This window comes from Chiloscyllium punctatum, chromosome 49 (genome assembly GCF_047496795.1).
Source record: "Chiloscyllium punctatum isolate Juve2018m chromosome 49, sChiPun1.3, whole genome shotgun sequence".
NCBI classification, from domain to species: Eukaryota; Metazoa; Chordata; class Chondrichthyes; order Orectolobiformes; family Hemiscylliidae; genus Chiloscyllium; species Chiloscyllium punctatum.
Genome location: NC_092787.1, coordinates 59,777,969 through 59,805,228, shown reverse-complemented (window position 1 = coordinate 59,805,228; position 27,260 = coordinate 59,777,969). Strand labels below are relative to the sequence as shown.

The window sequence follows — 27,260 nt, the reverse complement described above, 5'->3', positions numbered from 1 at the left end:
GGCAAGTAGGGATGGGAAATAAATGCTGGCCTTGCCAACAATGAATGAATTTATAAAAACCCAATAAAGTCATAAAACTGAGTTTAATACCTTTTAAGGACCACACATCATATCAGAAAATAAAGCAGAAACCTTGATTTCACTCTTCAACGATAATAATCCATTCACTGAGTATTATTCATACAACATCTAATCACACTGATACTTTCATGTAATAAATCCACAAAATATTTAGTTTAAATGCAAATTATGTAATTCCATGTTCAATTTTAGTGATATTCATAGGTGCTCTTGCGGCTCAGTACAGTGTGCTGTATAAACTGACAAAGACATGGAGCAGGAGTCTGAGCAACCTGGTGAAGCACGGGAGAAGGAGGGAGCTGACGAGTCACCAAAAGCCTGATGTAAACTCCACTGTATGTGATCAGCAACTGCCGTGCGATTTCCTACAAGGTAAGGGAAAAAAATAAAAGGAGTTAATAGTGAAGTCACTGTCCCCTAGCCATCTCAATGTTTAAGCCCAGGTAACTCAGTCCTGTGTGAGGTAATATGCCTTGCTCACTGATTTGAAGTACAAACATTTGGATCATCTCAGGCTTTCTACAGGATTGCTCTTTCCTTGCTGGATCAAAGCAAAACCAGAACAGCAGATCTATTTCAGCGAGTAGCTGCTGTCAAAGCAAAAAGTATCAGAAACGTCACCTTAACCATTCTATGCATTCCTTAGAGGCCGATTCCATAGATGTACATGACGCAGGTCAATGCTATGATCTCTGCTGACAACTTAACGTGGCAGAAATAACTTGAAGGACAATGAAAGGGGCTTACAGATCCAGACGACAAAGGTACCCTTTGTTCTATTCTGTATACTAATGTACATGCTTTACTTGCTTTCTACATCTTTCCAGAATACAAGGCAAATTTCAAACTGACTTCAGCTAGTGTGGTGTTAGGGGCAGGGGGGGTTTTCCTGGAGCTGAAATTTTCACAGTTGTCTACCAGCATGAAAGTAAATTTACCTCCCACATTATGAGATAAAGCACAACATTAAGTGTGAAATCTTGAATATGTTAACAGAATTTAAATGTCAGCCCGGAATCGCTGCAGGCCATGAATATATTGGAGAGTCACAAGCGTTTCCAAGCATCCAGACTTCCTTATGAAAATGTTATTTATTATGTATGCGTTTTGCACATTGTGTTTGTAATAGAACTCCACTTAGCTTAGTCTCCACAAACAAAAGTATGATGTAGACATTTTGTTTGAGAAAAATTCATTAAAAAGTGCCTTGATATAGTTGTTTAAAAGGTTGATCTAATTAGACAAATTACCTTAAAGTGTAAACATGCAGTTTCTGCAGTACGAATTTACAACAACGTCAAACCTCTCATTTACATGACCACATTAGCAATGTAAATGACAAGTTAAACTTCTTGTTTTCTAGCTTTCTGAAATGCAAGTAATTTTTGCAATGTTTTTTAAGTCTAAAATGTTGTGTGTCCTAATGTGTGAATGACCCCACATCCTATGCTACTATGATTAATATACAAATCAGGGTCAAAGGAATGGGGACATTGGCTTACACTGTAGGACTTCAACATGTAGGAGCTAATGTAGGCCATTCAGCCAATCAAATATGCTCCATCTATCAATTAGATCTGATGACCTTCAACTCCACATTCCTGCCTTATTTCTAAAACCCTTGATTCCCCTATTGATTAAACATTTATCTTAGCCTTGAATATACTTAACAATCCCACCCTCACAGCTTTCTGTGGTAAACAATTCCACAGATTGACTATTCTCCAGAAATTCCTCTTCATCTCTGCTTTAAATGAGTAACCCCTTACTGAGATTATACCCTCTGGTCCTAGACTCTTGCACAAGAAATAAAAACCTCTCCACATCTACCCTGTCAAGTACACTAAGGATCTTATATATTTCACAAACATCTCCTCTCATTCTTCTAAACTCCACTAGTGCAAGCCCAAACTACTCATCTTTTCCTCATAAGAAAGTTCCTCCATTTCCAAGATCAACTTAGTGAACCTTTTCTGACTTTAGATAGAGAGAAAACTTTTCGTAAAATTCTAGATGTGATTGGACTAGTGCCTTATGTAGTTTTAACAAAACTTCCCCATTTTTAAATTTCATTCCCTGTGTTTTAAAGTCCGACTGTCCATTTGCCTTCCCTATTACCTCCTGAACATGTATGCTTTTTGTGAGACCTCTGTGCTACGACTTTCTGCAGTCTTTCCCATGTGACTAATTCTTATATTCTTCTGAAAGTGCATAACCTCACATTTTTCCACATTATTTTTCATCTGGCAAGGTTTTTCCCACACACTTATACTGTGTATTCCCACTGTGAACTCCATGTCATACTAGCCTTTTTACCCATTTTGTGTCATCAACAAATGTTGCAATAGTACATTAACTTTCACCAGTCGTCTAAAAAGTATTCCCAGCAATGATCCCTGTGGCATCCCACTCCTTACAAATGGCATTGTGAAAATGCTGTCCTGATTACAATTGTCTATTTTCTATTAGTTAGCCAATCCTCTGGTCATGCTAATGTCCGTCCTCCAACACCACAATGTCTAATCTTATTAAGTAGCCTTATGTGCAGAACATAAGGAAATCCAAATATATTATATCTATGGATTTCCCTTTATCTATCTTACCTCAAAGAACTCTAATAGAACATGTCAGTGATGATTTCCTCTTCACAAAGCCATGCTGACTCTAATTAATTGCACCATGTATTTGTAAATGCTCTGCTATTACATCCTTTCTAGTAGGCTTCACCATTTTTCTCCAATGGCAGATATTAAGCTAATTGGACTCTAAGATTTTTCTGTATCCTTCCATTTTGAATAAGAGGATTGCATTGGCATTTTTTTAAGGCTCTCAGACATTTCCAGGATCTTAGAATTCTTGGAAGATTATAATGAATGCAATTATTATCACTGTACCTACTACTTTAAAATTCTAGAATGCAACTTCTCAAGGCCAGGGGACTTAGCCACATTAGTTTCATTCATACAATAGATATCACTATCGTTCTTCACCTTCACATTCACCCCCACAATTTTAGCTCCTTGATTATTTTTGAAATGCTACTATGTCCTCTGCTGTGAAGACTGTGGCAAAATATTTATGCAATTTCTCTGCAATTTCCTGGGTCCCTGTTCTCTAAATGGGCCTATGTTCATCTTGGTCTCTGTGCTCCATTTTATATATTTAGAGAAGCTCTGACTGTCTATTTCCATATTACGTGCCAGATCGTCCTTAGTTTATTTTATCCCTTGTTATTGTTTTTTTCTGGTCACTTTATTGGCTTTTAAAAATTTCCCAATTCTTTGCCTTCACTTATCTTTCCATTTTATGGTTTTTCTTTCATTTGTATACCATCCTTAACTTTCTTGGTTAACCATGGTCAATTTATCTCCTTGACAGAATCCTTCTTGCTCACTGGGGAGTATCTTTATTAAGAGTTACGAAGCTTTTTCTCAAACATCTGACATATTTCTTCAACAGTCTTTTCTGCTGAACTCCTTTCCCAGTCCTCTCCAGCTAATCTTGCCTATATCTGTATAGTTTTCCTTACTTAAGTTGAGCATAGTTGTTTCCAAGCTAAGTTTTTCACTGTCAGATGAATGCTAATTCTTCCACGTTATAGTCACTGTATCCTAGGAGATTTTTCTTAAACTCTTAGACCATTAATTAAACCTTCTCATTACTAGATCCAAAATACCCTGGTCCCTGGTTGAATCCACAAAATATTGCCCTCAATATTCTATGAAATCTCTCTCAAGGCTAACTTTGCCAATTTTATCTTCCCTATTCATGTGAAGATTAAATTCACCCAAGATCAATGTACTGCCATTTTTATACACTATTATTATTTCATGATTTATCCTGTGTCCTTGTTCCAGTTCTTCATTTGTCTGCCTCTGCTAGTATCCTTTTGCATTACATATTCTCAAATATTTATAATTTTTAAAAAATGTTAAGTCCCTGTCAAAAGCATTACTTGCCCTTCATTCTACTTCTGATAATCATACATCAATAATCATTTGATACCAATTTGTTAAGCATGGAAAGCAATCTCTCATCATTTACCCTCTGCAAAATTTTCAGGGTTTTAAAACACACTCACCCTGCCACCTGGTCCTTTTTGTTTCAGGTAAAAAGTACCAATTTTTCTGGCAGTTGCTTGTAAACATCAATTCTCATTTTTGGCATTGTTCTAAAGTCAACCTGTACTGTGCTGTTCCCATGGCTTTAATAGCCTCTCTATAACAAGAAGTCCACAAGTTCTTAGAAAATTCCAGCCGTGAATTAACTAATGCCCTGCACAAATTCAAAAACATTTCTTGCCTATGTATTCAATAATTGTTTTTTTTTAATTTATTCCAAATCCCATTTGCCCAGTGAGCTGGAAAGGAACTCAAATTAGTGTGAAGTATCAGTAAAGGCAGCACACAGCAGGTTGCAACTTAATTAGAAGTATCCATCCAATTGCCTTGACACATTCCACATGAAAGATAGGAATGGTCTTGCACTCATTGACACTTCTGTGGTGAGTTTCTTGCAAACCCTTTCAGTTCTGCTGTCAGTGAACTGGACTGAAGGCAATAGTTACACACTATTCTGAACATTGTGACATACCAATTCAACTACAAATATCACATGTTAATGCTAAGAGACTTCAGGGTTCAGATTTAAAACTTCAAGTGAAGGCACAATGCTGAGAACAAACCCTTCCAAACCACCAGGACCACAAAATTCAAAGGAAGAAACAAGTAGCGTAAAATTTTAGTAGAAAAGGAATTGCTAAGCCTTTGTGAGGCCTGGAGATTGTATGTGAATCATTGTCAGAGTTTGGATCAACTTACATTCATATTGTGCACCCAATACAGAAAAGCAATTCAAGGAACAGTGCAACCATACAGATAATCATACAACACTGAAGGAGGCCATGCATCCCATAATGCCTTTGTCCACTCTTTGCTGTCCAATTAATCCCACTTCCCACCACCTCATTTCCCGTTGTCCTGTGATAGTTCCCTTTCAATTATTTAGCCAACTCCCCTTTGACAGCTACTACTGAATCTGATTTCATCACCCTTTCAGGCAATGAATTCCAGATATCCAAAAATTCCTTAGCACAGGGAAAATATCAAACATAAACTAAATTGAATTTTAAAAATCCATCATTTCAATGTCACTTTCAACTGAAGATAATACGTTTTAGTGTTACCTCGGAGGTACCTTTAGTGATAAAATTGGTCACTTCACTGAAGGTAGACTTAGATTTGTGGACCTTGCTACTGTTGGACAAAAGGGGTTGTTCCTCAGATATGACAATCACCTTACTCTGGAATTCCTCGTGCAGAGTCACAGGGTGGCCCTTTATCATGTACAGATGGTTCAAGTGCTTTCGTAACTCTGACTGTAAATCAGGAATACATTTAGGCATTAGACAGTTTGTGCAGTACAATGCACAAAGCTTGCTACAACTTGAAGTAATTATTTGCCTATCAAGAACATGGTACTGGAACAAATCAGTAATGCATGACATTTTAAAGCAGCAGATCTGATAGGAATGAAATGTCGCTGAGAACAATGTTATTTAGTTATCTGCCATCATTACTCAGTACTGCAAACTAGCATTGCCAGCAGGTGACAAGTTAAACAAGGAATGGAACACATCGACACACTAAAGGATCTACCATATCTAAACAAATTTTCAGACCTGTTTTTCATATAAAATTTAATTATGGAACTCAATGAATCAAAGATATCTTCACAACATAATTTTGCAATTAGCTAATACTTTGTACAGCAAAATGTCCTAAGGTGTTTAAAAATACTTTCCAATGAATTCTGACACTAAGTTACATAGGAGGTATTAGGTTAGACAACCAAAACATTAATCAAGGAAGATTGGTTTTCAGGAGAAAAGAAGAGAGGTTAGAAAATGGAGAGATTTAAGGAGGAAATTGCAAAGTGTAACACCTCGGAAGCTGAAAGCATAACCTTCAATTGTAGAGCGATTAATATCAGGCATCAGACTAGAATTAGAGGAATGGTTGCAGTATTGCAACCTTGGATGGTTGCAGTATTGCAAGAGGTAATAGACGTGGGGAAGGGAAGGGCAGGGCAATCAGGGGTTTGAAATGAAGGACATTGCCAGAGTGGAAGTCCATATAAGTCAGCAATCACAGAAATAATCGGTGAACAAAAATTGGTGAGAATTAAGAGATTTGTGTGAACTCAAGTCTGAGTCAAGTTGAAGATAAGAGGCTGTATCAGGGGTGTATTAGAATAATCAAGTCGAGGGCAACAAAGGCATGGATAACAGTATAAATGCACAGGTATTCTAGACAGAGGGAGAGTAGGATAATGTGAAGGGCAGCAAAATAGACATGGTCTTGGTCTCGATGGCAGGGGGGCTGTTGGGGGCAGAAATGGCAAGTGGCATAACACTACTTGATACCAGATCCCACAATGACTTCCCCAGATTCTCCTGCACAACGTTTCTCAGAACAGCACATGTTGTACCTCCATTCGTTCCTCCCTCTGGGCACCGGTTCATGTCTCCATGTGAACACCCAGAAATGATTTGCTACTCGCACCATAAGTTCACAACCAGCCTCCATGAATGCAGCCTCTCTCTCCCCATTGCACAGGACACTGGCGACACACACACCTCTCTACTTTCTCTCTTTGCAGGAGGACAGCATGTATCTTATCGAGAGGGGCTTACACAGACAAAGGAACAGGTAGCGTGGGATATTGCATTAGCCAGTGACAAGGTCTGCCCAGCTGTTCTAATGGGAAGTGGACCTGGCTCCAGGCAGCTGAAGTTATCAGCAATGAGAGTCTGAATACACATCAAGAGAGCTGTTCTTCTGCCTGCTGACCTATAGTAATGGGTCTCACCACCGACGAGCTGAATCGGTGTCCGTTCCCTGCCCTGTGAAGGGGCAGGTGTATGAGGATAAATCGGAAGGTGCTGCTCACAGTGGTGTGGCTTCTGATCTTGCCTCTGATCAGAGGTACAGGGGGAAATTACAAAAGTCTCTCCAATACTCATAGTGAAGGCTGGCAACAAGGGATTGTAGCTGAAGGTGAACAAGGAGCCAGACAACAAAATGCCTTTCAAACATTGGTAATCACCTGTCAAGCAGTTAAATGCACTGAGAGAAGTAGTCACTCAATGGCCATGGCTGCTGCTCTTCAGTTTCAAGCCTTCTCAGTCTGTCTGTTTCACCCAAGATGCTTTACACCCATCTCAGTGACACCTGTCAGAAACAGCTCTCTGACTTGGAAATGCAATAGTACAGGTTAAAAGTTTTTAATCTGAATTTTCAAATTACCTTAATAACTAATCAGCTCATTTAAGTGGGTTCCTGCTCACCACCAATCCCACAACACAGAAACCCAGAAGAGGGCCCAATGATGCCGGAGTCAGGACACAATGCAGGTTTCGGGCGGTTTAACTCCGTATGCATGCAATCCTGCCTCCCCATGCCAATGTGCAATCCCTTATTGCTCAGCTTCATACAGGAGACATGGACACACTGGACAAAATGATGCAGCTGAATGAATTTGGGCAAATTGCAACTGCTTCTTAAAGAGCCATCTTTCAGAATGAAGTAGTCATATTTTATCTTCAAATGTATGAAGGAAGTTTAATGTTAATTAATTTGTAGCTACTTTAGGTAGAAGGTTCAAGTCTTGAATTCAAAACTGTGTACATTGTAGGAACAGTAGCATTATAGCAAATGGTCAGAACAGTATATCAAGTGGCACTAATCCAGTAATAATCCAATCATCAATGCTCAGTTTGCACCTGCTCAGACCACCTGGCTCCAAACTTCATTAAAGACTTGGTCCCAACATGAACTAACTGGTCCAAACTTGAATGAAATAAGTGAATGCCTATGGTGAGGTGAGGTGAGAATGATTGCTTTTGATACTAAGGCAATCTGAGCTGATCAGAGGCTTGGGGGTGGGGGTGGGGGTGAGGCAGGGCGGGGGGGTGGGGGGGTGAGGCGGGGGGTGCAGTGTTGGAGCAACTCACATCCTGACTCCCCAAAGCCTACCTCACCATTTAAAAGGCACAAGACAGGGGTTTGCTTCTTTATTCATGTGATGACAACATCGCTGTCAAGGCCAACATTTATTGCCCATCCCTATTTGCCCAGAGGGCAGTTAAGAATCAACCACATTTTTGGATTCACATGTAGGCAAGACCAGGTAAGGATGGTAGTTTCCTTCCCTAAAGGGCATTACATCCAGGACGAAGCAGCCCACTTGACTTGCACCACACTACAGACATTCAGTCCTTCCACTTCCAACATTCAGTAGCAGCAGTATATACCATTGAGAGGTAGCATTGCTGAAAAACTACCATAAGCTTCTTAGATAGAGTCATAGAGATGTACAGCACAGAAACAGACCCTTTGGTCCAGCTCGTCCATGTTGACCAGATATTGCAACCCAATCTAGTCCCTGGCCTTATCCCTCCGAAGCCTTCCTATTCATATATCCATCCAGATGCCTCTTAAATGTTGCAATTATACTAGCCTCCACCACTTCCTCTGGCAGCCCTTTCCACACACACCTTTGCGCACTGCATGGAAATGGTACACAATAGATCTCTTTTATCCCTTTCTCTTCTCACCCTAAACCTATGCCCTCTAGTTCTAGACTCCCCTACCCCAGGGAAAAGACTTTGTCTATTTATTCTATCCATGCCCCTCATGATTTTATAAACCTCGATAAGGTCACCTCTCAACCTCTGATGCTCCAGGGAAAACAGCCCCAGCCTATTCAGTCTCTCCCTGTAGCTCAAATCCTCCAACCCTGGCAAAATCCTTGTAAATCTTTTCTAAACCATTTCAAGTTTCACACCATTTTTCCAAAAGTGGCCTAACCAACTTCCTGTACAGCTGCAACATGACCTCCCAACTCTTGTACTGAATTCTCTGACCAATAAAGGAAAGCATACTAAATGCCTTCTTCACTATGCTATATACTTTCTACTTTCAAGGAGCTATGAACCTGCACTCCAAGGTCTCCTTGTTCAGTAACACTCCCCAGGACCTTACCATTAAGTCATAGAGATGTACAGCACGGCAACAAACCCTTCAGTCCAACTCATCCATGCCAACCAGGTATCCCAACCCAATCTACTCCCACCTGCCAGCACCTGGCCCATATCCCACCAAACCCTTCCTATTCATATACCCATCTAAATGCCTTTTAAATATTGCAATCGCACCAGCCTCCATCACATCCTCTGGCAGCTCATTTCATACATGTACCACCCTCTGAGTGAAAAAGTTGCCCCTTAGGTCTCTTTTATATCTTTCCCCTCTCACTCTAAACCTTTGTCCTCTAGTTCTGGACTCCCCCACCCCAGGGAGAAGATTTTGTCTATTTATCCTATCCATGCCTCTCATGATTTTATAAACCTCTATAAGGTCACCTCTCAACCTCTGACACTCCAGGGAAAACAGTCCTAGCCTATTCAGCCTCTCCCTCTAGCTCAAATCCTCCAACACTGGCAACATCCTTGTAAATCTTTTCTGAACCCTTTAAAAAGTTTCACAACATCTTTCTGATAGGAAGGAGACCAGAATTGTACACAATACTCCAAAAGTGGCCTAACCAATGTCCTGTACAGCCGCAACATGACCTCCCAACTCCTGTACTCAATGCTCTGACCAATAAAAGAAAGTATACTAAACGCCTTCTTCACTATCCTATCTACCTGCGACTCCATTTTCAAGAAGCTATGAACCTGCACTCCAAGGTCTCTCTGTTCAACAACACTCCCAAGGACCTTATCATTAAGTGTATAAGTCCTGCTATAATTTGCTTTCTCAAAACGCAACACCTCGCATTTATCTAGATTAAACTCCATCTGCCACTTCTCAGTCCATTGGCCCATCTGATCAAGATCCTGTTGTAATCTAAGGTAACCTTCTTCATTGCCCACTACACCTCCAATTTAGGTGTTATCTGCAAACTTACTCACTATACCTCTAATGCTCACATCCAAATCATTTACATAAATGACAAAAAGTAGTGTACCTAGCACCAATCCTTGTAGCACTCCACTGGTCACAGGCTTCCAGTCTGAAAAACACCCGGCCTCCACCACCACCCCCTGACTTCTATCTTTGAGCCAGTTCTGTATGCAAATGACTAGTTCTCCTTGTATTTCATGAGATCTAACCTTGCTAACCAGTCTCCCATGGGGAACCTTGTTGAACACCTTACTGAAGTCCATATAGATCACATCTACCGCTTTGCCCTCATCAATCCTCTTTGTTACTTCTTCAAAAAAACTCAATCAAGTTTGTGAGACATGATTTCCCATGCACAAAGCCATGCTGACTATCCATAATTAGTCTTTGCTTTTCCAAATATATGTACATCCTGTCCCTCAGAATTCCTTCCAACAACCTGCCCACCACCTATGTCAGACTCACTGGTCTATAGTTTCCTGGCTTGTCCATACTACCTTTCTTAAATAGTGGCACCATGTAAGCTAACCTCCAGTTTTCCAGCACCTCACCTGTGACTATCAATGATAAATACCTCAGCAAGAGGCCCAGCAATCACTTCCCTAGCTACCTATAGAGGTCTAGAGTCCTGGGGATTTATCCACTTGTATGCGTTTCAAGATATCCAGCTCCTCCTCCTCTGTAATATGGCCATTTTCAAGATGTCACCATTTATTTCCATACATTTTATATCTTCCAAGTCCTTTTCCACAGTAAACACTGATGCAAAATACTTGTTTAGTATCTTCCCCATCTCCTGCGGCTCCACGCAAAGACGTCTTTGTTGATCTTTGAGGGGCCCTATTCTCTCCCCAGTTACCTTTTTGTCCTTAATGTATTTGTAAAAACACTTCTGAACACGTAACTACGATTATCTAGTAAGACAAGAGTAGCAGTTACATGGAAACCACCTGTAAATTCCCCTTCAAGCCATTCACTAATCTATCTTGGAAATATGTCACCACTCCTTCAATGTTCCTGGCTCAAAATCTTGGATCTCCAGTCCTAACTGCATTGTGGGTGCACCCATACCAAATAAATTGTAGCAGTTCAAGGTGGCAGGTCACCATTCCCTTCTCCAGGGCAACTAGGGATGTGCAATAAAGAATAGTCCAGCCATCAACACCCATATCCCATGAGTGAATAGGAAAAGAGGTTCACCGTCCATAAGATGTAAGAAAATTAATATCAATGGGGATCAGGCAGAAAACTCTTCACTGGATGGAGTCATACCAAACACAAAGGAAGAGAATTATGATGTTATAAGTCATTTGTTTCAGGCCCAAAATGTCACTGCAAGGGCTCCAAAGGGTGTAAGCCTCACCTCCATCAGCCTCAGCTCCTTTATTCACTGATGATTGCAGTGTTTGTGATTCCTCAATACTGAAGCTGTCTATGTCTCTATGGAGTGCAAGATCAGACAACAGTCAGACCAATAAGTGACAAGTAACTAACTGTTGCCCAAAGAGTAGCTCAGAAGCCTGGCACTTTCTGGTGAATTTAAAATTGATGCCTGAAGGAATTTTCTTCTGTGAGTAATATCTCTTTAATCTGCATCTACCTCTGATGGTGCTAGATGCTAGTATGGAAGACTGGGGGTGGGAATCTGTTTCTCAACACTGAGTACTCCAAATCACGATTTAAAATTCACTTCAAAAGCCAAACTTGCATTTCTTACCTGGAAGAAGATATCCACCTTCCTTTGCTCAAGTAGGGTTGTCAATGTTTCCTTGCATTTCTCAAGGTTAAAATATACAAACAACAGCTGATAGGAATCGTTAAGGTCTCAGCTAACAAGTCTACAATGTAATTCGTAGTCCCTCAGGAGACTTTGCAATGTACTAATAGAAAATTACAAAGAAAATGAAATACGGTGATTAACATTTAATTTATAAGGCAGTGCTTTAATTATTTCCATTTAAAATTGCATGTTTCACAAAAGAAGCAAGAAAAAAGTTGCCTTGATTTGCCAGGAGAAGAATGGTACGCAATGTTTATTACCTAAAGCAATCCATCTTTGAGATGAGGAAATTTAAAACAATGCCAGTTTAATGGAGTTAGAAAAGCCCAGTTGAGACCAATTCAAAATTGGACTTCAGAGCTCAGTAGTATCAAAGGGCTAAGATACAACACCAAGCTATTGGTTGCCTGTTGGGCTTTTAAGGATCTAATCCACCAAAGAGATTTTTCAAGAACCCAGTTGACAGCAATCTGTAAGATTTTTCTCTAGGTGGGAGGAGGCAATAAAAATATATGTGGGTACCCTCCAAATGTCACTTTCAGCACCAAGATTCAGCCACAAAAGACCTTCCCTTCTCTAACCCTGCCTGTTGCATAAGGGTTAAAGAATCTGAGGAGTGCATTAAGGTCAGCCCAGTGTGATTGTAAGACCATATGGACTTAAACAGGGGAACAGCTTCAGACCTTGAAGTAGTAAGACTGAACATCAAGACTCTCCCTCATACTCTTAGAAGCAATATCAATCATAACAATGTATCTAGTTGCGATCATGCAATAAACTACATTTAATACATCAAGTAAGGAAAAGGGAATTATTACTAGGGCCACTATTAGTAGGATTCAGACAGGAAAGCTGCAAAAAAAGGTGAGAATCATCCATTTTATTCAAAGGTGGGAATCTTCCACTTTATTTCCCAAGTGCAGAAAAAACAGCAATGTCCCTTTAGAACTGTGATAAGAGAGGGAAATTCTTCAGCCAAAGTGTGGTAATTCTGTCGAACTCATTCCCATAGAAAGTTTGTGGAGGCCAAGTGATTGAGTGCATTTAAGATATAGGTTATTGATTAGTAAGGAGATCAAGAGATATAGGGAGAAGGCAGTCGAATGGGGTTTAGAAACATATCAGCCATGATTGAATGGCAGAGTAAAATGTGGAAACAATTTTATGATTCTTTTCTGAGCTTGCTGGCTTGAAACTTTAACAATTCGGTTGACCTAATTTTTTTCTGTTCTACAACTTGGAGATTTACATCCTCGGTCTTCTAGTTTAGAAACTCCACAAACCAAAACATGCTGGCTGATGTGACTGGCTCTTCTGAACTAAATATTTGAAAACTCCTCTACCTTCTGAACTGAAACTTTGAACCTTCTGTTATGAAGTCAAAATTAAACTAAAAGCCTTAAAGTGTTTCCTCTGTCATTAGCTCGACAGTGTGAACATTTTATCCATTAACATGAGGAGGGTTCTCCCAAGCACTTGACTGCAGTCACATACTTTTGTAAAGTTCACATACCTAGGTTGTTGTTCCAAATGACCTGATTCAGTTAAAATAAATTAACAGCATTGAGTCACATCCATCTGCCTCAAGCTTAAATCCAAATTCCCAAAATATAGCATGTTATACATATTTTATCAGAAAAAGCAGCACCATTTAAAAGCTTTAATATTGGAGACTAAAAGTAGCAACAGCTTTTCAGCAAAAGGAAAAAGAAAAGCAATGCGGGAAAATCAGATTATTAGAGAAGCCCGAACAAGGCATGAAACAGAATTAAAAACCCTGCAGAGATTTTAAAAGAAAACAGGACAAAAAAAAACAAAAGAACAAAACACTGCTACAAACCATTGGTGTTTCAAAAAATGAGTCAAACTGCCTTGTTGTTTGCAAGAGTTACAGAGATTGATTTAGGCCAAATCCAACAGCAGGTCCATTCAGATCAAAACTAAAAAAGAAAGAAAATTTGACATGCTCTGGATATAAAGCAGAGATGATATTATCTGAAGTAGTTTGCAGTTGATTATTAGAAAAAAAGATAGATATTGCCAACCACCTTTTTGGATCACAGGCAAAATTGCATGGCAACTTTATTCTTAAGACTGCCAGAATGAAACAAAAGTGCCATTTTTCATTTCTTTCATTTTTAGATGATAAACAAACAATTGTTAATGCACCTGATAAGGTGCCCTTTCATTAGTGGCAAATGTCATGTTATCAAGGACTGCAATGACTTTAAATCAGAATGAATGTTACTGCTATCTCAACAGAGCTGAATGACACTGCGCTATTGTGAATTGATAGCTAACCACCTTCTGAAACTACTCCTTTTATGATTAAATAATATTGCATGCTCTGAAATAAAAAAGTAAAGCAGTTATCAACATTACAGTTACTCACTTGGTCCTTAACCTTCTAAAATGTCAGCCCTAGCACAATTGGTACCACTTTCATCTCATTGCTCTCTCAGACTAGAAGACATCTGAGATGACATTTCGGTGCGGCTCTAAGGGCGTTCTATTTCAGTATATCAGTACAAACAATTGCAGTACTTCAGAAAGATCATGGCATTATTTACAAGAGTACAAGGTGAACTAATAATAACACTTTCAGATTATCTCAATATTCATTTACTGTTTAAAGAACCTTTTTATGCACAAAATGTTGGATATTTTTACCTATTTAAAAGTGACTTATTTGGTATTAAGAGTTAAATGGATATCAATTTATTCATTGAATGTTCCTTACTTAAAGTTGCATTTTGTCCTGGTAAAAACATAATGGTATAATTAATAATCAAATTTAATATTAGGGCTTTTGCCCGAAACGTCAATTTCGAAGCTATTTGGATGCTGCCTGAACTGCTGTGCTCTTCCAGCACCACTAATCCTTAATCAAATTACACTTGACTATCCAAACTAAGCAAAAATGGCTTTTCATGTTTAATCTGAAGACAGAAATGGTAAATCCTAATTCTTATTCTCCAAACAATCGTAGATTTAACCATTTAATTCTGTTGCAACTATTAACAGAAATCTGTTAACATGTTCAAAATTTAATGGTAAAAGGGATACTTGAAGTATGCTTCTGAAGCCCTCCATGGTATCTGTGACCCCCACCAACAGATTGTGGTTCATTAGCATTTCATTCACAGCAGTGAGACGCACATCTGTGTTAATATTTACCTGAAAAAAAAGATAAAACAACAAAAGATATTAAATGGGGAACAAGTCACTTATCTGTTAAAGAAAGAAATCTATGAGCTGGGAGAGTAATTACATTGCACTTTCACCATTAGCTTCAATCTAGTCTGGACAGTAAATTTCACCTCTGGGCTGAATTTAGCTCGCAACAAACCAGTACATTGTTAAGTGAAGACAAAAGCACAGTCAAGTTAAAATTCCCACAGTTTCATTCCAAGTCCCATATTGACGACATGGCCAAAATTTAAAATTCATATTAGTTTAGTAGAAAACACTCATCTGTGGTTGGGTTAAGGCACATTGTTGGGGAAAGGGAAGAACCTTGCCTTCTATTCAGCCTATGTTTTGCTTGGAAGTATTTCTACAAAGCAGAAGTGTTCCTTCCTAGCACCAGCATCTCTCATTCCTACAAGCAAAAGACTACTCCCTTCCCCCACCTAAAAAAAAATGAAAATGGAAAACAAATAGGAAATGATTCCCAAAACATTGTCATCTAGATTTTTATCATGCAAACTCTGAAGTTATAAACAATCAAACTACCATTTGCTTCAAAACATAAATTAAAGTCAAATGTTTTACTGATTACATCTCCGATTTTATTTGAACAATACAAAGTTACTTTAATAAATTGCAAAATGCTGTATTAATTCAAGTTCCCTCTTCTTTCATATCTCACAGACAATTTCTTAACCAAAAGTGTTGGGGTAAATAATCTTCTATGAGGCAATTTTTGATTCTGCGTTTCACCCACTGGATGGAAGCTTTCTAGAAGTCTCAGATGATCAGACAATAAATGTTAGAACTTAGTCTTTATATACTTAAGATTTTATTTTCAATACATATTTTGCATATCATATACCACCTTCGCACTCCTCTACAGTTGAACTCCCAATACCCACCACATTCTGAATATAATTATCATTCATTTGCTAAATGGTTAGAGTTTCAACTATCAATTATTCCTTTGAGGGACCATTGAATTTCATATATAATCTTCACATAACACTGCAGATAAGATTGAGAAGTTCAGAAGATGTGCAGTCACAGACATCAAACATTGGATTAAAATTAGGATGCCCCGACAATTAACTACAGAACAATGGTAACTTTTTTCCCCATACCTTTCTGGTGTATCTATCAAGGATCAGTATAATAATGATGGTGATAACTGTTGCACCCAGGCTCATGAGAAGGTAGAAGAGTACACTGTTCATGCTGAGCTGATGAAAGGTGGAGTATATGTTTCCCCAAGCAGTTAAATAGAAAATCTGCAATAAACAATTTTGTAAATACATATAGATAGTACTCATATTTGTGAAATCTAAACTTTGGTGGAATATTCTTAATACAAAATAATAAATCAAAAGCTCAACACATTTATGAAGTAGAGAGTCACAATGGTTAGAAAGATACAAAACAGGGAAAAATCATTCCAGAATATCAACGTAAAACTGGAGTAACTAGGTTTGTTTTTTGCAGATTGCCCTTGTCAATTTCTGCGGGATACTTTTCAGCCTTGCTCCATTACCTGGAAACAATCAGTGACCCAATTTTATCTTTAAAGAAGTCAACTTAATGAAATAGCCTACCTGAAAAGGCATTAAAGGAAGTCACATATCTGCTTGGTAGTAAAGAACTTAAACATTGCCAAAAAGAGACTTGAGATCACAATTTTTAAAGTTGCACTCATCAAATCTGAAATAAATAATACACAAGGGATGCCACAGCAACGTTTCCTTATTTATGCTCCTTTAGGATGAGTAATCAATGAAGAATAGCTACTAACACAACTTCACTAAACTTCTTCCTCAGCTACAGCATCTTAGTGTAGGTGGGAACTGTGTACATGATATTAATTACTGTCAGCATCAGGAAGGCAGAATGGGCATGAATTCTGAGTATCAGTTTTTATCATCACTTTACATTATCTTAAGAATCAGAAATAAGACAAAGACTTGTAAGGGTTGTTGTTCATGTGCGAGTACCAAAAATGTCTAGAGAGTGGGTCAAAGACCAAGAAGTGGGTAAATAGGTTTTTAGATTCCTGCCCATACCTGGTCATTTAACACAACAGGACTATCCCTGTACAATCAGACATTAGTATTTCACTCCACTGGTGACAAATTCTATTTGCTCTCCTTTCTAACTCTTGCCCAGCTCTTTATTCTGATTGAGCAATGATTTTTATAATGATTTACACAGGGTTAATCTCTGACTATTTGTTTTTATTATGTTATTTTATCATTAGCCATGCTCCCTGTACACATTTCTATTGGCCCAATTGCAAGGTAAAAATATTGAGTGCTGGGACTCCAGCAGTGTGCAAATATGGGAACATACATCAGCATCAGGACATTTGAGAGGACTGAAATATGCTACTCTGAACCCTCCATGAATGACTCTGGCAGTTCAACTTTCCAAACAATTTCATCCTGTCCTTGGAGATATTTTCTAATCAACTTGTTCACAAATGTTAATGCACACCACTGGAGCAGGTGAGACTTAAACCCAGATCTAACCCTGTCCTTGAAGACTTGGGGGCTAAATACCCCATAGTTATACAGAAATTTAAGCCAGAATATTTCCATCTGTTAATGTGAATAGAACTTGAACTGGAAGACATTGAAAGGTAAATCAGGTATTTTTTTCTCCCCACATAAAGTAATTAAAAATAAACTTGCTGAACTTTCACAAACCTCAGCCCACTCTACTACACACACTTTATTTTTGATAAAAACGAGTAAGCTTCCAAATTTACAAATAATTGCCTATTAAAGGCTATATCCTAGGTGTGACATCTGACTGGGCTTAGGTAAACACAGAGCATAATCAGGTGGCAAGTCAAACATTTCAAAGATCAATATGTAAACGGGGCTACAAATTCCTCATAATTGTGAGGATGAAGCTTCAAAGTAAGCAATCTAGTCTCCATTCTCATCCCCAGAGAGTTGTCTCCTAATGAGAGCTGTCCCAGTAATCCCTTGCAGTGGAATTTTCCATCCACTTCAAACATTCTGCCAATATTTGTCACTTAGAAGCAGGACGTGCCAGATATAGGAACCAATCTTACGTTCGGTGGTTCGTAAAGGTTATGCAAACAAGTCAAATTTACTGTTGAATCTTGAAGCATTCACAAATCCTGTATTGAAAAGTATGCCAGACAATCAGGGTGCGATTTTGAATGATCTTGTAAAATAAGTGAAAGTGAGTTGACTGACCAATTTATCCTGCTTTTGATTTGTTTCTATTGACTTCAGGAGAACTGTAAAATGGGCAGCAAAATTATGACCACCCCTTTAATACTACTCTGCTTTTTACTTTTTCCATCCTGTGAAATTTTCAGTTGCTTCATGAAAAACAAATATGCTTAATTTCATGTTGTAGAGCTACTTTAGTATTTTCAATGGCTCCTGGGCCACCTTGACAAGAACCTCCCTCTAATGGACGAACTAATTAAAAGTACTTTCATTGAACTAGTACTAATAAATTCCACCGTGTTGTCTATATGTCGTTTCCCCCTTCCAGTCCAATAAAACTTACTGTAACCAACACCAGCCTGAAAGCCTGAGAGTTAAAGAACATGTATCTTCGTATTGCTGAATCCTTTAGAGAACTTGCAATTTGCTTTCTGTAGGTGCCTGAAGATATCTGTAGTTAGGAAAAGAAAAAACAGCCTTAGACAAGTGACGAATGTTAGTTATTGAAGGAAATGTAAAAGGCTGCTCCCTGTTATTGTGAAATGCTGTAGAAGAAGTGGCACTGCTTTCCACATGCCAAATGCATCATTCAGATTAAAGACTATACCTTTGTAGCTCATCAGTCAATATCTGTCAACTATTTAGAAATTGGCAACAAGAATAAAATGATTAAAGGAAATTGCTGCAAACTGAACTCACTGCACCCTCAAAGCAAAATAAAAACAATACTTAGAGCCAAAACATAGGCCATTGAATTCAGCATTTGTCATACTAAAAATTCAATACTCACATACTTGTAATTTGACTTCTCAGTTATTTGCATTTCCATTTCAAAAATGGAAATAATCTTGAATCATGTGACAAACAGATAAGGATTAGGACAGGAAATTAGTTATAACAAACTACTGTACCTGAGATCCAAATCCTTCCAACCTCCGAGCACAGGTATCCATATCAAAATCTTGGGACCAATAGCAGTTGCCACGGCTTAGAGCCAGAATCACTTGACCATTTTGAGGCACTAAAATATGAAAAATTAAGGTATCATCAAATGGTGACTAAAATGAACATCAGAAAGTTAATTCAATGCTACCCAACCAATAAATATATTTAACATTTGAACAGGACGATCTACTTATTTTCTTCTATTAAACTGCACTATTTGCTATGTCTTTATCTGACACTGATTTTATAGGCTTTGCACTGCATTCCAAAAGGCTCATAGGATTGACTAGTCTACAAAGTCTGGCTGCTATACACTCCAAATTTTTGATCCAATGATTTCAAATCTGTCATTCATTCATCAAGAAGAATTATAATTTGGAGCCACTTGAAACCAATTTGTAACAAACCTAAAAATCATTTATATGATAATGACCATATATGGCATATTAGTTACAGGACAGCTCTGTCACAAATACAGATGTATAAAATATAAATTAGAGGTATCATGTAAACCACTGAGTGTTGAATTGAGGCTGGCTTTTATAACACTAGACATTTAATTGCTCATGCAGAGTGAATTTAATTACTCATGCAGTTATTTGAGATGATTCTGAGATAACATATACTTGCATTTAGGAAAACAGGGGTTCATTAGGAGCAGTCAGCATCGTTGTGTGAGTGGGAGAACATACCTCACAATGTGTTAGAGTTTATTGATGAAGTGACCAGCAAGGTTGATGAGGACAAGGCGGTAGATTTAGTCTATATGGACCTCAGTAAGGCCTTTGATAAGATTCCACATGGCAGGCTGCTCTGGAACGGTTAGACTGCATGGAATCCGGGGGAGCTGGCAAATGGGATACAAAATTGCCTTGATGGTAGGAAGCAGAGAGTACTAGTGGAAGGATGCTTGTCGGCCTGGAGGCCTATGACTATTTGACTGCCTCAGGGATCAATGCTGGGCCCATTACTGTTTGTTATCTATATCAATGATTTGGATGAGAATGTACAAGGCATGATTAGTAAGTTTGCTGATGACACTAAAATAGGTGATATCTTGGAGAGTGAGGAAAGTTGTCAGAAATTGCAGTGGAACATTGATCAGCTGAAGAAGTAGGCCGAGAAATGGAAAATTGAGTTTAATATAGATAAGTATGAGGCCTTGCATTTTGGAAAGTCATTGAGTCATAGAGATATACCACATGGAATCAGACCCTTTGGTCCACGCTGAGCAGATATCCTAAATTAATATAGTCCCATTTGCCAGCATTTGGCTCATATCCCTCTAAACCCCTCCGATTCATATAACTATCCAGATAGTCTTTTAAATGCTGTAATTGTATCAGCCTCCACCATTTCTTCTGGCAGCTCATTCCATATACACACCACCCTTTGTTTGAAAAATGTTGTCCCTTAGGCACCTTTTAAACCTTTCCCCTCTCACTTAAACTTATGTCCTCTTGTTCTGGACTCCCCCAACAAAATCGTGGTGAATGGAAGGGCCTTAAGGCATGCAGTGGATCAGCTGGATCTTGGAGTTAAGGTTCACAGTTCTCTGAAAGTGGAGTCATAGGTAGATAAGGGAGTGAAGAAAGCTTTTGGCACAATGGCCTTCATCAGCCAGGACATTGAGTATAGAGGTTGAGATGTTCTGCTGCAGTTGTACAGGATGTTGGTGAGGCCACACTTGCAGTATGTGTTCAGTCTTGTTATAGGAAGGACTGGAAAAAGGTTTATAAGGATGTTGCCAGGACTCAATGGTCTATGAGTTATAGGAGGAGGTTGGACAATCTAGGACATAGAACATAGAACATAGAACATAGAACATTACAGCGCAGTACAGGCCCTTCGGCCCTCGATGTTGCGCCGATCAAAGCACACCTAACCTACACTAAGCCACTATCCTGCATATACCTATCCAATGCCCGCTTAAATACCCATAAAGAGGGAGAGTCCACTACTGCTACTGGCAGGGCATTCCATGAACTTACGACTCGCTGAGTGAAGAACCTACCCCTAACATCTGTCCTATATCTACCCCCCCTTAATTTAAAGGTATGCCCCCTTGTAATAGCTGACTCCATACGTGGAAAAAGGTTCTCACTGTCAACCCTATCTAACCCCCTAATCATCTTGTACACCTCTATCAAGTCACCCCTAAACCTTCTTTTCTCCAATGAAAACAACCCCAAGTGCCTCAGCCTTTCCTCATAGGATCTTCCTACCATACCAGGCAACATCCTGGTAAACTTCCTCTGCACCCGTTCCAGTGCCTCCACATCCTTCCTATAGTATGGCGACCAAAACTGCACACAATATTCCAGATGCGGCCTCACCAGAGTCTTATACAACTGCAGCATGACCTCAGGACTCCGGAACTCAATTCCTCTACCAATAAAAGCCAGTACGCCATATGCCTTCTTCACTGCACTATTTACCTGGGTGGCAACTTTCAGAGATCTGTGTACATGGACACCAAGATCCCTCTGCTCTTCCACACTACCAAGTATCCGACCATTAGCCCAGTACCCCATCTTTTTATTACTCTTACCAAAGTGAATCACCTCACACTTAGCTACATTGAACTCCATTTGCCACCTTTCTGCCCAGCTCTGCAGCTTCTCTATATCCCGCTGTAACCTGCCACATCCTTCCTCACTGTCTACAACTCCTCCGACTTTCGTATCATCTGCAAACTTGCTCACCCAACCTTCTAACCCTTCCTCCAGGTCATTTATAAAAATGACAAACAGCAATGGTCCCAAAACAGATCCTTGCGGAACACCACTAGTGACGGCACTCCAAGATGAACCTTTGCCATCAACTACTACCCTCTGTCTTCTTCCAGAGAGCCAATTCCTAATCCAAACCTCCAACTCACCCTCGATGCCATATCTCTGTATTTTCTGCAGTAGCCTACCATGGGGGACCTTATCAAACGCCTTACTAAAATCCATATATACCACATCTACCGCTTTCCCCTCATCTACCTCCTTAGTCACCTTCTCAAAGAATTCAATAAGGTTTGTGAGGCACGACCTGCCCTTCACAAAACCATGCTGACTATCCTTGATCACATTATTCTTATCCAGATGTGCATAAATCCTATCCTTTACAATTCTCTCTAAGACTTTGCCCACAACAGAAGTGAGACTCACTGGCCTATAGTTACTAGGATTATCCCTACTCCCCTTCTTGAACAAGGGAACCACGTTTGCTAGCCTCCAGTCCTCTGGCACTACTCCTGTAGACAAAGAGGACACAAAAATCAAGGCCAATGGCTCTGCAATCTCCTCCCTTGCTTCCCAGAGAATCCTAGGATAAATGCCATCAGGCCCAGGGGACTTATCTATTTTCACTCTTGCCAGAATTTCCAACACCTCTTCTCTACATATCTCAAAGCCATCCATTCTACTTATTCGTGCCTCAGTATTCATATCGACAACAATGTCCTGTTCCTGAGTGAATACTGACGAAAAGTATTCATTCAGTGCCTCCCCAATCTCTTCAGCCTCCACACGCAGCTTCCCATTACTATCCTTGATTGGACCTATTCCTACCCTAGTCATTCTTTTATTATTAACATACCTATAGAAAGCCTTAGGGTTTTCCCTAATCCTACCAACTAAGGACCTCTCATGTCCCCTCCTTGCTGCTCTTAGCTCTCTCTTCAGGTCCTTCCGGGCTACCTTATAACTCTCAATCGCCCCTATTGAACCTTCACGCCTCATCTTTACAAAGGCCGCCCTCTTCCATTTAACAAGGGATTCCAATTCCTTATTAAACCACGGCTCCCTCACACGACCCTTTCCTCCCTGTCTGATAGGTACGTACTTATCAAGGACACTCAATAGTTGCTCCTTGAACAAGTTCCACATATCAATTACGCTCTTGCCTTGGAATCTACTTTTCCAATCCACACATCCTAAGTCATGCCTCAACGCATCATAATTTCCCTGCCCCCAGCTATAACTCTTGCCCTGTAGTACACACTTATCCCTCTCCATCACGAGTGTAAAAATCACCGAATTGTGGTCACTGTCCCCAAAGTGCTCACCTACCTCTAGTTCTAATACCTGGCCTGGTTCGTTACCCAGAACCAAATCCAGTATGGCCTCACCTCTTGTTGGCTTATCTACATATTGTGTCAGGAAACTCTCCTGCACACATTGCACAAACACTGACCCATCTAACGAACTGGAGCTATAGCTTTCCCAATCAATATCAGGAAAGTTAAAGTCTCCCATAACAATCACCCTATTACTGTCACTCTTCTCCTGAATCATCTTCACAATCCTTTCTTCAACGATTCTAGGACTATTAGGAGGCCTGTAAAAGACTCCTAACAGGGTGACCTCACCTCTCCTATTCCTAACCTCAACCCAAACTACCTCAGGTGGCAAATCTTCGTCCATCTTCCTTTCCACCGCTGTAATACTATCTTTGACAAGCAAAGCCACACCCCCCCTCTTTTACCCCCACCTCTGACCCTACTAAAACATTTAAACCCTGGAACCTGCAACAGCCAATCCTGTCCCTGATCTAGCCATGTCTCCGTAATAGCCACAACATCGAAGTCCCAGGTACCAACCCACGCTGCGAGTTCACCTACCTTATTTCGTATACTTCTGGCATTAAAGTATACACACTTCAAACCACTCTTCTGTTTACAGGCACCCTCCTTTAAGATTGATGCCATATTCCTAACCTCCCTACACTCCAGGTCCTGCACCCTAAAGCTACAGTCTAGGTTCCCATGCCCCTGCAGAGTTAGTTTAAACCCCCCCCAAGAGCACTAGCAAACCTCCCCCCAAGGATACTGGTGCCCCTCAGGTTCAGGTGCAGACCATCCTGTTTATAGAGGTCCCACCTTCCCCAGAAAGAACCCCAGTTATCCAAGTACGTTTTCCTTTAGAGCGTAGGAGTCTGAGGGAGTCCTTATAGAGATGTATAAGATCATGAGCGGCATGGATAGGGTGAATGTACTCAGTCATTTCCCTGAGGTTGGGGAATTGAGGACTAGAGGCATCAGTTTAAGGTTAGAGGGAAAAGAATAAAAAGGAACCCGAGGGGCAACTTTTTTATACAGAGGGTTGTATACATATGGAATGAGCTGTTAGCAGAAATGGTTGAGATGGGTACATTAACAACATTTAAAAGGCATTTGGACAAATACAAGGAGAGGAAAGGTTGAGAAGGATATGGGCCAAGCACAGGGAAATGGGGTTAATGTGGATGGACATTTTGGCATGGACCAGTTTGGGCTAAAGGGCCTGTCTCTGTGCTGTAGGACTCTATGAATAATCATCCAAGAAATATATAAAGGCCTTGTAGATACAGTTGGAAGCTATGCACTTAATTATCACCCTATCAAAAATCGTTAACGTTCACTCCCTTTACTCAGCAGCAGCAGTATGAAGTATTTACAAGATGCATTGCAGAATTTCACCAAGGCTCCACTGATTGTTTCTGGAGAAACAATCTCCATAATATTTGAAAGATATTTGGATAAGTACATGAACAAGGTTTGGAGCGATATGGGCCAAACGTTGGCAAGCGGGACTAGTTTGGTTTGAGAACATGGTCAGCATAGACTAGTTGGGCCAAAGGGTCCGTTTCCATGCTATATGACTCTGTGATTGATAGAACTGCTTAGCAGGAATGAGCAGAAGATAAAGGGGAACTCAATAACCTGCAAGATCCCTTTCATGCCACTCACCATCTTGATTTGGAACTGTATTATTGTTCCCTGCACAGTCACTAATCAAAATCCTGGGATTCCCTTCCAAATAGCCAACGTTTGGCTCATATCCTTCCAAACCTTTCTTTTCATGTAACAACACCGAGTAGAATGCAGTGGTTGAAGATGACAGCTCGTCACCACTTTCTCAAGGGCAATTAGGGATGGACAACTTGCTGCTCACAGGCATCCTGTGAGCAAATATGAGAAATAGCACTGTGGGTGTCCTGACACCCCAAGACCTGAAGTTTTTCGAGGACATAGCTTACCACCTCCTCCTTCAAGGCAATTTGCGATAGACAATAAATGCTGATCTAGCCAACAATACCCACATCCCATGAATAAACAAAAATTTATATTAAGTTTTATATTAAGTAGTGCTATCATGGATTAGTGAAGTGACAGCCTGACATGCCCTTCACTTGATAAAATATTTGAAGGCTTGAGCTCTGGAATTCCCCCCATCACCTCTTTATCTCTCTCCTCTCCTTGAGAAATTCCTTAAAACCTACCTCTTTGTTCAACCTGTAGTAATATGCCCTTAGCTTAAACTAGCATCTATTGTAGTTTGATAATGTTCTTTGACATTCCTTGAAGGATTTTGTTAGGTTTAAAAGGTACTATCAGAGACAAGTTTTTGGTGTTAGAGCAGGGCCTGAATACCCAGCCTTCTGATCCAATGAGAGTAACTGTCAAGCACATTTAGCATGTATACTATTCAACCATTTATTCAATAACATTCAAATAATATGTTTCTTTCACACCAGATTTAATAACTAGCTGCCAGTGGACGCACAAGGCAGGGAAGGATACCTACATATCAAAGGCAATATTAAACAACAGATTAAGTTTAGTAATTTGTGGTGAATCACCTGGTTAACTGCTCTATCCTCTATACAGACTTTTCTTTAAGTAACCCTTTTTTAAGCTCCAGCCTGAACAAGTGGCAAAATTCTTTTCATTCCTGCTACTCGGTTTTAGAACCCAATTGTTTGTAATGAGCATTGTTAGTTAAATACAATTACATTTTAAACAGTTCTGACAAACTTCAAATAAACTGTCCCAAATTAAGTTTTTAAAATTAGATTTAACCCGATCCAGGTTGAAATACGCAACAAGAGATGTGATATCTCAAGGTCAATCACAGCTGAGAACTGTTGTGGAAAGTACACAGAGCTGACCTTTTAACCAGCCGTCCGGTTCTGCTGGAAGATATCTTGGTGAAACAGTATGAAAATTGTGCTCTGCTCCGTAAGCCATACTTCTCCGAATGGATGAGACCAGTCTTTCTCATTCTCATCAACGACCGTTCATTGAACACCGCCCCCACCAGTCTCTTAGCATGCCCATTCCTAGCCATGAAAGGATTGAGTATTCATTAATCCACGAATGCGTCTATAATCAAACCTGCCCGGTAACAGAATGCAGAAAATAACGTCAGATCACAATAGAGGCAAACTTTTAAATTAAGTGCTTTCACTGCACTGTCCTCCAATCTGCTAAAAATCACACAACACCAGGTTATAGTCCAACAGGTTTATTTGGAAGCACTAATCTTCATAACGCTGCTCCTTCATCAGGTGGTTGTGACAGCATTCTGAAAGTTAGTACTTTCAAATAACCTGTTGGACTATAACCTAGTGATGTGTGATTTTTAACTTTGTACACCCCAGTCCAACACCAGCACTTCCAAATCATGACTCCAAACTGCTGTATGACATACGGTGGAATGACCGATCTGAGGTTGGGTATTCAAACTGAAAACAGACAACAGACAATCAGCTTGATTATTCTGCACTTGTGTTTATAATCGACACGGGCCCCAGACCATTTCACATTTAAACCTACCAGCTCCCTCATAAGTTTGTCCAATTTCTACTTAACAGCATGTATACTATTCAACCATTTATTCAATAACATTCAAATATGTTTCTTTCACATCAGGTTTAATAACTAGCTGCCAGTAGAGGCAGAAGACAGGGAGGGATAGAACATAGAACAATACAGCACAGAACAGGCCCTTCGGCCCACGATGTTGTGCCGAACATTTGTCCTAGCTTAAGCACCTATCCATGTACCTATCCAATTACTTACATACATATTGATTTTGTATAGGTTACAGGCATGTCCTCAATATGGCCACACCCATTTAATTAGTCAACTACTGTAATATCATTACGTGACTGATGGTCCATTCGCCAACAAATAGTAATAAAATAATGGTGTTTCACAAAGGAGGGGGCAATGCTATCTAGGATACTGGAAACATTCTGCAACGATCTTCATATAATGCTCCAATCTTCAAAAACAATGTAACAGACACACTGGATCTGTTTAATAGGTCACCTCTGAAA

The 27,260-nt window shown here is 39.7% G+C and overlaps 1 protein-coding gene across 4 annotated transcripts; it reads right to left on the bottom strand.

The window, feature by feature from the left end:
• Positions 1-99: 99 nt before the first annotated feature.
• Positions 100-26,945, bottom strand: LOC140469235 (transmembrane protein 268-like). 4 transcript variants are annotated; one of them, XM_072565571.1, is made up of 8 exons: positions 26,088-26,945; positions 19,138-19,242; positions 18,565-18,677; positions 16,146-16,292; positions 14,896-15,006; positions 11,767-11,853; positions 5,267-5,458; positions 100-446 (listed from the first exon to the last, which is right to left on the bottom strand). In XM_072565571.1, exons 1-8 carry the CDS (start codon positions 26,164-26,166, stop codon positions 270-272), a joined length of 1,011 nt encoding a protein of 336 aa, XP_072421672.1. In that variant the 5' UTR covers positions 26,167-26,945; the 3' UTR covers positions 100-269. The 4 variants fall into 4 exon arrangements, with proteins under 4 accessions (XP_072421672.1, XP_072421671.1, XP_072421673.1 ...); XM_072565570.1 differs by having other exon boundaries at positions 18,565-18,672; positions 19,133-19,242; positions 26,088-26,944; XM_072565572.1 differs by having other exon boundaries at positions 5,378-5,458; positions 18,565-18,672; positions 19,133-19,242; positions 26,088-26,944.
• Between the last annotated feature and the right edge of the window lie 315 nt (positions 26,946-27,260).